This window comes from Podarcis filfolensis (assembly GCF_964270895.1).
Source record: "Podarcis filfolensis genome assembly, chromosome: 7".
NCBI classification, from domain to species: Eukaryota; Metazoa; Chordata; class Lepidosauria; order Squamata; family Lacertidae; genus Podarcis; species Podarcis filfolensis.
The window spans coordinates 91,518,423-91,532,673 of NC_139603.1; the positions used below are offsets into that span (position 1 = coordinate 91,518,423).

General features: G+C 50.5%; 1 protein-coding gene across 1 annotated transcript; it reads right to left on the bottom strand.

Moving 5' to 3' along the window:
* Positions 1-9: 9 nt before the first annotated feature.
* Positions 10-9,830, bottom strand: CCDC166 (coiled-coil domain containing 166). The gene is made up of 2 exons (XM_083622222.1): positions 9,671-9,830; positions 10-1,666 (listed from the first exon to the last, which is right to left on the bottom strand). The coding sequence occupies exon 2, from the start codon at positions 1,636-1,638 to the stop codon at positions 592-594; it is 1,047 nt and encodes a 348-aa protein (XP_083478348.1). The 5' UTR covers positions 1,639-1,666; positions 9,671-9,830; the 3' UTR covers positions 10-591.
* Between the last annotated feature and the right edge of the window lie 4,421 nt (positions 9,831-14,251).

Below are 14,251 nucleotides of genomic sequence, written 5' to 3' on the forward strand. Positions count from 1 at the left end.
AGACAGAGGCTGGGAAAGTGACATTTATTTTATATATTTCTGTGTCACACTTTAGCACAAAAATTCCCAGGAAACTTACAACAAGAACAAAACAGTAAGAACAAAAATAACACGAAGACAACCAACAAGAGTTTTAAATGTTTAAACTCTGCACAAAGACCAGCGATGTTGCTGCCCTCCCCTACTGACAGGAGGGCTGTGTGCCTGGCACTGCTTCTGCCCCTTTCTGTTGCCATCTTGACTTGGCCGTTGACCTGGGCTTCGCCTCTCTGAGAGGAATCAGCAGCAGCCACAATCCCTCGGGGTGCTTGCCTGGTGGCAGTGGGACAACTCAGCCCTGGGGCCAGGTGATGGGACCAAGAGTGTCATCTCGAGGCAATGTGAGGGATGCTTAGCAGCTGCACAGGGCCTGGGGCTTAGCTGGCTCTGTGGAAGAGGACCCTGGTTGGCATGTGATGCACCTTGTATGACTGGATTGCCTGCAGCACAGGATTGACCCTGGAACATGTTTAAGGGGCATGTTACCTTATCCATATACCTTCTTGGTAGTGAAAGTAGGAGAAACAGGAAGCTGCAATCTCCAGCTCCAGCTCACTGGTACTTTGTAGGGAGTGAGGCGCTGGGAATCCTAAGTAATGGCAAGCTCTCTTGAGCCTCTTGGACACCTGGCTGCAACCTTGGGACCTGTTCCCCGCCTGTGAGAAACCTGGAGCTGATTTCCTGCGTGGCAATGACTCTGCTCCTAACCGGTGTGGTACATCTGAAGCTGGTGCCACTGGGGATGAGCAGCCGAGCCCCTCGATGCCTAAGCCACCTGCGCAAGCGGGCAAGGTCTTGCCTGTACTGGTGCTCTCGCAGCAGCAGCTGCTGCTGCGCCTTCAGGTGAAGCACAAGGGATTTCAGCACTTTGGCCTCTCTGATGAGGTCCACAAGCTCATGACGCAGGCGCCGGTTGTCAGCTTTCACCTGCTTAGTGTGCTGGATGAGGCTGCGCACTGCTTCCTTTTCAGCCAGCCTCGCCAGAGCCTGGATCTTCAGCTGAGCTTGCATCTCATAGTCTGTCACCTGCTGTACATGTTCACTCTTGAGCTTGTGCATTTGCTCCGTGTGCAGCACTTTCATGACCAGCAGCTCCTTCTCCAGGTCCCGGATCCGCGTCAGCTGCTGGAACTGCAGCTCCTGGTAAGGCTGCAGTGCTTCAATTTCCTTGTTCACGAGGGAGAGCTTTGTCTCCATCTCTATCAGCTGGGACCTCACATCCCTCTCCTTTTCCTGGTACTCAGTGGTCAGCTTTGCCTTCTGCTTCCGGATCTGGATTAAGTCTGAGAGATTCTGGTCATTCAGAGAAATGATGGCGTTCTGGTTGCGGAGGGTGCGTCTGTTTATGTAGGAGATGTAGACTTTGTTGATATCTCGGATCTTTTGGGCTTCCTTGTCCAGGAACTCGTTTTCCCACTGAAAGTTCCTCACACGCTGAGTGTATGTTTTGATGTGCTCTGTCAAGGTTTCAAATTCCTTCTGCAGGTATATCTCCCTCTCACTGACGTATGGCAAGGAACTTGTTTGCCCCTTGGCTGCATCCTTGGCTTTCTTCTTGGCTTTCTTCTTCGGTTTGGTGTTTTTCTTCTTTGGTGGCATCTTGGGCTAAGGGGTCGGGTTCTAGACACTGCCAGATGTGATTATTGTTATTGTTACTGTAAAAGATGAATTGTTCTTACTAAACTAAAAAGCTCCCCAAACTCTTGCCTCATAGGGGAGTTGTTCCATTCCCTTGATCACATTGCTTTCCCTTTTCCAACTCTAAAATATCATTTCCGAGGGGAGTGACCGGTAGTCAAAGTATGGTTGCACCATAGATTTGTATAATGGCAACATGAAATTGGCAGTTTTACTTCCAATTCCTTTCCTAATGATCTCTAGCATGGATGCACACTAGGTAAAGACAAATACATGGAACTACCTGCTGTGACCCCCACGGTCTTGTTCTTGGTTCACCAGTGCCAGTTCAGACCCCATTAGCCTATGTGTGAAATTAAGATGCCCCCCCAACATACATCCCTTTAGACTTTTCTTATTTTCTCTTATTATTAATTAAAATTATACACCACCAACCATCACAGGGTGGTTTACAACATAAAAACACAAAATACATAACATAATAGCAACCCTGCATCTGAATGACAATGTCCATCAACTTTGGGGGGATTCGGCTCCCTAAAATATTTTACAGTGAGCTGAAGGGACTTTGGCCCCTAGAAGTTGGCTCCTTTGCTCCACAGTGAAAGCAATATCAAAAGCTGAACTGCACCGCCAGGTTAATCTGGCACTTTTAAATGCCAATAAAGGAGATTGATGATACAAATCAATTTGATCCATACTCGCATGCCAAACTCACGTTGTGGGGAAACCCTATATTAAAAATTGATAAAAAGATGGTAATATGGAAAAACTGGATGGAAGCAGGTATATTACCTCTGGACCAACTGATAGATGAGGAACATGAGTCTGTTTGGGCCACAACTTTCTCAATTTCTGAGGCACCTGTGATACTGAGCAATTGAGTAATTCACTTGAAACAAAAAAAGCCTGCAATTACTTTTTATAGAGACCTACTAACCATAAATAAGTTTGATATCCAGATCTTAAGAAATGAATGAAATAAAGAATTAGAAATTTCAATATTACCTAGACAATGGGAAAGTATTTTAGCTGCTATACCCATGGTATCAATGGATCTTAACTTAAGACTTATACAGCAGAAAATAATATTTAGAATCTATTGGACTCCTTTACATCTGTATAAAAAATGATTTGCTAAGATTGCTTTATGCTGGAGATGTGTTAAGGACCATGCCTCCCTGAAACATATGTTTATACCGTGTTCTATACTTAATTTTGGGAGAAAGTGCTGGATTTTATAAATATGACTGTTCAGAAAAAAAACCTAAATTTTTCAGCAGAGAATATTCTTCTGAACCATATGAGTTAACTATATGGAAATCTAAACCACTGAGCCTCTTGGGCTTGCTGATCAGAAGGTCGGCAGTTCGAATCCCTGCGACGGGGTGAGCTCCTGTTGCTCTGTCCCAGCTCCTGACAACCTAGCAGTTTGAAAGCGTGCCAGTGCAAGTAGATAAATAGGTATCGCTGTGACGGGAAGGTAAATGACATTTCCGTGCACTCTGGTTTCTGTCACGGTGTCCTGTTGCACCAGAAGTGGTGTAGTCCTGCTGGCCACATGACCCGGAAAGCTGTCTGCAGACAACCGCTGGCTCCCTCGGCCTGAAGCAAGTTGAGCGCTGCAACCCCAGATTCGCCTTTAACTGGACTTAACCGTCCAGGGGTCCTTTACCTTTTTACCTTTTTTACACTGTGGATTCATGCACAGCTTTTAAAAAAATGGGTTTGGCAAAATGCATCCCCCCCTTTATTGGAATTGGGTATTTGAACCACCGACCTTCTGATTGGCAAGCCCAAGAGGTTCAGTGATTTAGACCACAATGCCGCCCACCCCCCACACCCCTGGTCCCTAATCAACCGTGCAATGGAATGGGGAAAAGAGGCAAAGTGGAGCTCCAGCTCTAGCAGCAGAAGCAGTTTCTGTTTCACAGTTAGTAGTAGTTCCATTTTATTCTGAACTATTCAGACATAATTTGGAGGACCGGGCTTGGTTGTAAGCACCACCACACTTTAGGTAGGGTTGTGTCAGGGAACTGCCATCAGTGCTGGAGGGAGAGAGCAAGCTCCAGAGGGATTCCAGAGAGCGTCCCGGGAGGGGGAGAGGCAGCCCAGCTTCTGGGGAAGAGAATCAGCATAGCACCAGTGGAGAAGGGGGGCAGATGGGGAATCAGCGAGGCAGTCCCATGACTCCTTGCCGGGGACCAGCGGGGAGAGTAAGGGTCCTCCGCTGCCTACGCCCTCCTTGCGCAGAAGGCTTCCGCGCAGGGAGAGTAGGAGGAGACTAGGCGTCAAAGAGCTTCTTTGCTGGAAGAAGTTCAAGAAACGCCCACTGACGGATTCTGCCAACGATTGAGACAGCCACGGGTGAGTGGCTGTCCAGACAGAAAAGGTTCACTCAGGCAACCCAGCCAGGTGTTGGCACTAGCTTACGCACGAGCAACCCCTAGAACCATTACAGCAATCCGTCAGTCCCTGACATTGCTTGTGCGCAGCCCCGGAGAGGCAGCACGATGAGCCAAACAGGGCCGGCCGGAGAGACAGAGCAAGAAGCCATGGTGCGAGGTCTGGTCGAGAGGAACCGAGACCTGGAGGCGCATGTAGCTACCCTGTCTGCGCAGCTGGAGGAGAGACGGGCTCAGGATGCACAGGTCAGAGCCACCCCGATAGGGAGGAAGGTCCCGGGGCTGGTACACAAGTTTGGTGGAAAGCCCCAGACTACAATGCTTTCCGAACGGAAATTCAGTACACTTTGGAATTGCAAAAAAATGACTTTGCGGATGACGGGGAGAGGGTGGCTTATATTGTGGGACATCTGCAGGATGGGGCGCGCGAATGGATCAGGCCCCTAATGGCGACGCAGAATGATGCATTGAAGGATCTTAAGAAATTCTACCAGGGAATGGACGCGATGTTCTCCAGCGAGGTTGAGCAAAGCGTGACACGGTGGGAGCTGATGGGGTGCAAGCAGGGGGGCCTATCCGTCAGAAACTACTGGTCGCGTTTTGCGATGTTAGTCCACAAGCTCGGGTGGGATCTGGACTCTGAACCAATGCAAATGTTGTTTGAAGCGGGTCTGTCCCCCGAAGTGAAAGACGAGTTGTCCCGAGCGCCCCGCCCGCGGTCGATGGATGAACTCACAAAGACTGTGCTTGCGATCGGTGTACGCCAGGAAGCGCGGGCTCAGGAGAAGCAGGAGATAAGGGCGGAACGTTTCCATGACAACCTCATTCCGGAGATGCCGAGGGAGCCTTCCCAGGTGGCGGAGCCGATGGAAATTGATGGAGTGCGCGCGCACGAAGTTTCAAACGCTGGTGAAGGTCGGAAAAGGGAGGGGAAGAAGTGGAAAACTACCAAGAAGTGTTTCCTCTGTCAGCGACCGGGACATTTTGCAAAGGTCTGCCCCCAACGAAAAGCCTGGCAAGGCATGATAGGGGCTGCAGGCCACGACGAGAAGGGGGAGGAAGGGCCAGTGCAGGGAAACGACAACGCCTGGCTGCCAACCAGCAGGGGCAGCAGCCAGGCCAGCGACCAATAGAAGTGCCCCAGCCTGACCCCCCCCAAGGCAGCTATAGCCATAGAGGTGGTGCTAGAACTCCCAAATGGGCACCCCGTCAAAGTGGAGGGACTGCTAGATTCTGGCAGCTCATGTAATTTCTTCAGCAGAGGCTTCGCTCTGGAGCATCAACTCCACCTGTTACCACTAGATTTTCCCTTGCAGGTGACTACCATCGATGGCAGGGAACTCCTGGGAGGGGAAGTGACACACCAGACACCGCCAATGCGAATGAGGGTCTCCAGGCACACGGAAACCATTGCCTTTCACGTGGCCACGCTGGCAGGACCCCTAATAATACTGGGAATGAGCTGGCTAGCAATACATGACCCAGTGGTGTCATGGCATCAGTGGTCGATCACCTTTGGGTCAGTTTACTGCTTAGAACACTGGGAGGGAAGGAACCAAGAATGACTGTGGCCAGGGTGGCTGGGTTGGCCCTGGAGCAAAAAGGGGAGGTGCCACCACAATATGCTGATTTGAAGGAGGTCTTCAGCGAGAGGGAGGCAGATAGACTGCCCCACCACAGGCCCTTTGACTGCCAAATCAACCTGCTTCCGGGGGCTCAGTTACCGGTGGGTAAGCTGTATGCCATGTCCGACCGGGAGATGCAGGAGTTGCGGCAGTTTATTGACAAGAACCTGAAGAGAGGCTTCATAAGGGAATCAAAGGCAGTGGGGGGGGGCAGTCCGGTGTCCTTTGTGGACAAAAAAGAGACTAATCAGCCCAGATTAGTCGTGGATTACCGGGCCCTAAACCTGGTGTCAGAACCCGTGACTTTCCCAATGCCCAGGATTGACGATATTTTGACACGTGTGAGGCCGGGGAAGATTTTTACCAAGCTAGACCTCAGGGGAGCATACAATCTGGTTAGGATAAGGGAGGGGGACGAATGGAAAACGACCATGTTCACCCCCCTGGGGGCTTTTGAGTACTTAAGCATGCCATTTGGATTACAATCGAGGTCCGCCTGTTTTCAAGCCTTCATGCACCATGTGTTGGGGCCTACTGTACAATAATTGCGTAGCCTTTTTGGATGACGTCTTAATCTATTCGGACAATGAAAAGCAACATGTCAGAGACGTCAGGGAGGTGCTACAGAGATTGAAGAAGCATCAGTTGTGGGTCAAGCTGGAAAAATGCCAATTCCACGCCAGGGAGGTCGAGTTCCTGGGGTACAGGTTGTCAGACAAAGGACTAGCTATGGACCCGGGCAAAGTGAAGGCAGTGCTGGAATGGAAAGCTCCCCAAAACAGAAAGGATGTGCAGAGGTTCCTAGGCTTCAGCAACTTCTACAGGAAGTTTATAAAGAACTTTGCTCACTTGACAGCGCCCATAACGGATTGTCTTAGTAGCAAAAAGAAGTTCGCGTGGACAGAGGGGGCGCAGCAATCCTTTGAAAGACTGAAGAAAGTGTTCGCCTCGGAAGAGCAGCTCCTGCACGTGGATCCGGAGAAGCCCATGAGACTGGAGACGGACGCGTCCGACCGCGCCATTGGAGCGGTCCTTTTGCAGCCCCGGGCCAAGAAGAACTGGAGGCCATGTGCCTTTTTCTCAAGGAAGCTGAGCAAGTCGGAGCAAAACTACACAGTGTATGACCGAGAACTGCTTGCGATCTATGCGGCATTTCGGCAATGGAGACATCTATTGATAGGGGCGCGGCACAAGATCCAGGTCCGAACTGACCACAAGAACTTGGAATACTGGCGGACCGCACGAGTGCTCAACCAGACAGATCAGATGGTCCCAGGAGTTCGCCAAGTTGTCCTTCAAGATCCGATACGTGCCGGGGGAGGAAAACGTAAGGGCAGATGCTCTCTCCCGGAAACCGGAGTACATGGAAGGAGAGGGACCACCAGAGACCAGGCACGTGTTCCCCGAGGACTGGTGGGTGTGGGGGGGAGCGTTGGTTGGGAAACGAGAACTGGCAGGGCTCACCAGAGACGATGAGTTCGCTCAGACAAAAATCAGGGAACTCCGGGACGGTAAGGAAGGCAATGGAGACTTTGAGGGGGAAGGGCTACTGTACTATAAGGGGGCGCTGTATGTACCGGGGGAGACTTTGAGGGGGAAGGTACTTAGACAACTCCACGACAACCCAACAGCTGGGCACTTTGGACAGCACAAGACCATGCTACTTGTCACCAGACAGTTCTGGTGGCCAAAGTTGAGGGAAGACGTACGAGAATATGTACGAGGGTGCAACCGATGCCAGAGGGCTAAGGGGGAAAGGGCTGCCCCCGCGGGGTTACTGGAACCCTTACCTACACCGGGAAAGCCCTGGGAGGTGGTGTCCATTGATTTTATGACAGATCTGCCCAAGTCAAGGGGAAAGACAGCGGTCATGGTAGTAGTCGATCTACTGACTAAAATGTGCCATTTCGTAGCTTGCTCACATGCAGCAACGGCAGAGGAGACAGCCAGGCTGTTTGTGGATCACATTTTTAGACTGCATGGGCTCCTTTGAGGGTAATCTCGGATCGCGGGAAACAATTTACATCCCGGTTCTGGAGGAAGCTCATGAGCTTGCTACAGGTCGAGGTGAGCTTCTCGACGGCGAGGCACCCAGAAACCAACGGACAAGCCAAAAGAGCGAACGGTATACTCCAGCAATACCTACGCTGTTATGTCAGCGAGAGACAGAACGACTGGGTAGAGAAATTAGCTTTGGCTGAATTTGCGTACAATAACGCTGAACACGTGTCCACGGGAATGAGCCCTTTCATGGCCAATTACGGGTGTCACCCCAGGGCGTTCCCGGGGCGGGGGGAGGGAGGATGGAGTGTACCTGCGGCTGAGCAATTTGTGGAGGAAATGGGGGCCTTACACCAGCAACTCAGGTTGAACTTGGAGCGGGCCAAGGAAGTTTACAAGAGGCAGGCAGACAGGCACCGTCAGGAGGGGGAGGCCATACGGGTGGGAGACCGGGTGTGGTTGTCATCCCAAGGGTTGCCCCTAAAGGGAGGGTGCAAGAAGTTGCAGCCGAGGCGGCTGGGGCCTTTTGAGGTAATACAGCAGGTTAACCCAGTGGCATTTAAACTCAAGTTGCCTGACAGCATGAAGATACATCCGGTGTTCCATAGGTCCCTACTTTCACCTTACAGGGAGGGGCGGGAATTCCCGGGACGGGAGGGAGGGGTTGCCACCCACCCGCAAGTAGAGGAGAGGGAACACTGTAACGAAGCCACGGAAATACTCGATTCAAGGTGGCGAGGTCACCAGGTAGAGTACTTGGTAGCCTGGGAGGGGGAACCTAGGTCGGCAAACACATGGGTCCCTGCTGAATCAATTACTGACGGGTATCTGGTGGAAGAATTCCACAGTTTGTTCCCAGATAAGCCCAAACCATTAGCTAGATTCTGGTAGGAAGAATTTGGACCCACAGATGACGAAGGGGACTTTGTGGGTTTTCCTGCCTCTGAAGAGGAGGGAGAGGAGGTGTCCGAGGGAGATGAATCAGATTGGGAGGTTCAACCAGAGGGAAGAGATCGGAGCGGATGGGAGGCTGGTTTTGAATCCTCAGAAGATGATGACAGCTCCTTCAGGGGTTTCCCCGCATCGTCGGCCGAGGAGAGAGAGGAGGTTGTATCGGAAAATCGCGCCAGGGGTGGGGTGGGGTCCTGAGGAGGAGGTGGATGTCAGGGAACTGCCATCAGTGCCGGAGGGAGAGAGCAAGCTCCAGAGGGATTCCAGAGAGCATCCTGGGAGGGGGAGAGGCAGCCCAGCTTCTGGGGAAGAGAATCAGCGTAGCACCAGTGGAGAAGGGGGGCAGATGGGGAATCAGCGAGGCGGTCCCATGACTCCTTGCCGGGGACCAGCGGGGAGAGTAAGGGTCCTCCGCTGCCTACGCCCTCCTTGCGCAGAAGGCTTCCGCGCAGGGAGAGTAGGAGGAGACTAGGCGTCAAAGAACTTCTTTGCTGGATGAAGTTCAAGAAACGCCCACTGACGGATTCTGCCAGCGATTGAGACAGCCACGGGTGAGTGGCTGTCCGGACAGAAAAGGTTCACTCAGGCAACCCAGCCAGGTGTTGGCACCGGCTTACGCACGAGCAACCCCTAGAACCATTACAGGTTGTAACAGAGAAACTGAAGCAGATTCAGAAAAGGAGAAGAAAGTTGGTCAAAGATGTGCAAAATCTATTAGAAAAGGTTGAGGAAACTGGCTTTGTTTAGTCTGCTGTAGACTTGGGGAGGAGAGGCAGGAGAACAACCTTCAGGTACTTGAAGGGCCATTCTCATAAAGAGGTCAAAACCTTGCTCTCTGTCACTCTCCCCACAGGAGAAGGCAGCACTAGGTCTAATGGTCCTCAATCTCACAATTGATGGTTGGGCTGGAGTTCAAAAGGATTCCTGTGGGCTGCCTAGGACTGCAGTTGTTCTTGTGTGGAAATAGAGTGACTCCCACAAACGCAGCAAACCACTGGATGTCTCACTAACCTGGGTGCTATGATTGCCTCTCTTATCCCCCAACTCTTGCCTGGCACACCTCTGTGATGACCAGAGGAGAGGCTGTAGAAAATGCACAGGAAGCTGCAGTTGGCTGACAACCACCGGGCATCGTTGGAAAGTGGGTTGTTTCCATGGCGATGGAACACTGGCATAACTGACCTTGTCCAGCACTGCCAGCTGGCCTTGTGGCCCAACTCTAGGCTTTGCCTAGGCTGCTGTTACAAATGTGTCAGAAGTGGTGGAGGGCAACAGAGGCCTTGGCACCAAGAGAAGGCAGTGCTACCATGCAGGACATGCTGAACTCTTTAGTGTCTCCAATTCAGAAAGGGGTCTTTCTGTCTACCACACTTTTTGGAAGCTCATCCCCACACAATCCTCCCTCAAAATAAAACAGGCTCAGTGTCTTTAAAAATCACTGGCATTTTTTTTAAGGGAAAGGTTTCTGATCTCCCCACTTCTTAAGCCATTTCTACCAAAGTTCACGAGAATTGTATGCTGAACTTCAACTCCAGTAAATTACTCCAGAACCAAAACTCACAGTCAATTTCTCAACACTAACAGCACAGGAGTCCAACAAAACAGCTGGAAGGTGCCATGCTGGCAAATGTCACATCAGATCAGAGAACCAGGAGCCAATGGCTGTGAAAGGCCTTCCAAAGGGCCGATCCCACTGAGGCTTTGTGGAAGGCTAGACCTTCGCTGAGGTCTCACAGAGTTAATGTTCCTCCCTCACCTCACTAAGCTGAGTTGCAGCCTGGCTGGTCTCTGGCCCCACCTACCCTGCCATCCACAAATCCACTTGTTTCCTAGACCTTCTTGGAGGTCCCAATTTCTGCCTCTAGGTGGAAGTTAGTGCCCCCCCCCATTTCTTGTTTCTGTTTGCACAGCCTTGGCTCCTGGTTCTCTGATCTGATGTGACATTTGCCAGCATGGCACCTTCCAGCATGCCTGTCCCTGGGGCCTCCTCCACTAGGGAGCATACTCAAGGAATTCTTTGTCCCTCAGATAAGGTGGCCAGAGCTCATAGCCTATCTGAGAAGAGAGTTAACACTTTTTGTCACTTGCTCAGCTTCCACAGCCAGTCCAAATGGGTTTTCTGGGAAAGACACTGGGGAGTGGAGTCATTGGGCAGTGACCTGAGAGACAGAATTATTATTTTTTTCCCCTTAAAATGATTTAGACTTAAAAAGCAAAAGCAAAATTTATTTTCTCTCTGAGTTGGTACTCACATATGATTATTAGAAAATCTTAATGCCTTGAAATGCTAAGGTCTAGAGAGCAAAATCATAAAAGAAGTGGAAAACCTCAGGGTCCCTTACCTAAGAGATCTACAGCAAACCTTTTTAGAACTAAAATATCCACCTGATGAAGTTAAACAACAGATCAACAAAGCCAGACTGATAACTTGCTGCAAGACAGACCCAAAAGAGAAAGTAACAGAGCACCACTAGTAATCACATACAGCTCCCAAGTTCAATGCATCATCAGAGATCTACAACCTCTCCTAGACAATGACAGTTCTCTTTCTCAAGCTCTGGGAGGAAGATCTTTCATTGCCTACAGACAGCCACCCAATCTTAAACAACTCCTCACCCACAATAATACAACAACCAGACTTAACATGGACATTGGTACCAGAGCCTGCAATAAATCCAGATGCCAACTTTGCTGCCACATACACCTAGACAACACCATTACTGGCCCCAATAACATCCAACATACCATCTCAGGACTATTTAATTGCTCTTCTTCTAACATTGTGTATGCCAGCAGTGCCCTTCAGCTCTCTATATTGGACAAACAGGCCAAACCCTACACCAAAGGATAAATGGACATAAATCTGATATCAGAAATCACAAGACAGAGAAACCAGTAGGAGAACACTTCAATTTCCCAGGACATTCAATAAAGTATCTCAAAATTCTTATTACAAAAGAATTTCAGAAACAGACTAGAAAGAGAAGTTGCTGAATTGCGACTTATTACCAAACTTAAAACCGTGGAGAGACCTGGTCTGAATAGAGACATGGATTCTTAGCTCATTATATAAAGCTATTTTTAGCCATCTCACCCATTGCTTTTTCCTGTAACACCAATTGCAGTAATTAACAGTCGTCAACAGGTTTACCACACCTATCAGCCAATCCACCTCATGAGAAGAGAAGACTCCCTGGAAAAGACCCTGATGTTGGGAAAGATGGAGGGCACAAGGAGAAGGGGACGACAGAGGACGAGATGGTTGGACAGTGTTTTCGAAGCTACCAGCATGAGTTTAACCAAACTGCTGGAGGCAGTGGAAGACAGGAGTGTCTGGCGTGCTCTGGTCCATGGGGTCACGAAGAGTCGGACACGACTAAACGACTAAACAACAGCCAATCACCCATTCCCACCATCCTTCTGAGTAATACCCCTCCCCACCCTCTCACTATAAATAAGGGTCTGGTGACTTCTGTTTCAGCGTGTCTGAAGAAGTGTGCATGCACACGAAAGCTCATACCAATAACAAACTTAGTTGGTCTTTAAGGTGCTACTGGAAGGATTTTTAAAATTTTGTTTCATATACACTTGACCCAGATTCCCTTCGCAAAAAGAAAGCACCCCAAACAGAACCACTGAGGGAAAGGTCCATTTCCCCAAACCAAAAATTGTTTCGAAAGACAACCTGTGACTGAAACAGAAAACCGAGCCCCTTCCCCTCACGTTGTGCAAGAAAATCTTCACAGTGAAGTTGTTGAAATCTGTACTTTGAGTACTTTAAAGACCAAGAGCATTACAGACAGTACTTCTGAAGATAACTTTGAATTCAAGGGTGTGGACGATTGCTCGAACAAAGTTCATTTCAGCTTAGGAAAAGCACCACTGAAAGATGAGCAAGACACCAGAGCGTCTCCCAAAGTGAGCCGCAAATGTGCAAATAGGCAAACACGACCCAAAAAGGAAAAGTCTGTATGCCTTTTCAAAGGCAGCCCAGGCACATTCAGCCACAGACGGAAACATTGCTTGTTTGGTGGGCACTACCAGTCTGGAGCCATGGAGCAGAGTGCCCTCTTGTCACCCCTTCAGAGATGACACCCGGGGCGATCCACTCCCCCCGCCCCCCTCTTCCTATGCCAGTGTGCAGAATAGACTGGGGAGGAAAGCGGATGGCGAATAAGATGGACGGAGGATGGAGAGGAGACTGGAAAGAAGAACCACTGAGAAAGCAACCAGGAAATAAAAAGGCTAAGGGGCCTGGGATATTAAGCTGAGGAGGAGGGAAGTAAGTAAAATTGTTAAACAGAATTAGAGAAAGAGGAAAGGGGCTCTAATTATTAAATAATAATAATAATTGTCAGGGGCTCAGGAGCAGGAGCACTGGGGAGAGAGGAAATGGAGAGCGAAGGGGAAGAATCCGAGGGCAGCGTAGGGGAGTATGACAGTGGCCTGAGAGATTCCATGAGCTTCTCCAGCGAATCAGAAGATTCCCAGAAGGGGGCGCCGATGGTCAGGGCAAGGGGGGTCCCAGGGGGGACACACCAGAAACAAGGAGCCAGAGGGGAACCCCAAAGCAGCAGTGGGGGATTGGGACCAGTTTCCCCACCAGAGCGTAGTGGGGGGGGGAAGAGTCACATGTGTCAGGGCCAGCGTCTCCTCCAGCGGGGAGAGAGAGTGAGTCAGGGCTGACCACGCCTCCAACGGAGGGGAGGTCAGTTGCAGCTAGCCCCCCCAGAGGGGGAAGCAGTGACAGCAGCAGCAGTGAAACGGTCAGGAGGAAAGTTGCCGGCTGGGCGTGCGCGCCAAGTTCAAATGTACAGGCGCGGGGAACAGCAGGAGACCCGGATGGGGAGCCAGCTCCTAAAGCCCGCCGGAGGGAGGGGGAAGGCTCAGGGGACTCAGCGTCAGAAGAGTCTAGAAAGGGTGAGACCCCAACGGCCAGGCGGAACCAGAGGCGGAAGGAACTGAGGAAGAGGTGGAGTAAGGCTAGAATCTTAAATTGGTGTCAGGGGGGAGGAGACTCAGACGGAGCATCAGCGGTCTGACAGTTGAGACGTAGAGCTGCGCACTGCGGCTCTGGAAGTGAAACTGAACTTCAATAAAGACTTTTGTACTTAACAACGAAGCAGCGTTGGTCCTTTGTGAGCTGGGACCTTGGGCAGCTCTGACAATAATAATTTATTATTTGTACCCTACCCATCTAGCTGGGTTTCCCCAGCCACTCTGGGTGGCTTCCACAGAGACCAAAAATACACTAAAATGTCACACATTAAAAACTTCCCTGAACAGGGCTGCCTTAAGATGGCATATTAAAGGCATATTGTCAGGGCTGCCCAAGGTCCCAGCTCACAAAGGACCAACGCTGCTTCGTTGTTAAGTACAAAAGTCTTTATTGAAGTTCAGTTTCACTTCCAGAGCCGCAGCGCGCAGCTCTACGTCTCAACTGTTAGACCGCTGATGCTCCGTCTGAGTCTCCTCCTCCCTGACACCAATTTAAGATTCTAGCCTTACTCCACCTCTTCCTCAGTTCCTTCCGCCTCTGGTTCCGCCTGGCCGTTGGGGTCTCGCCCTTTCTAGACTCTTCTGACACTGAGT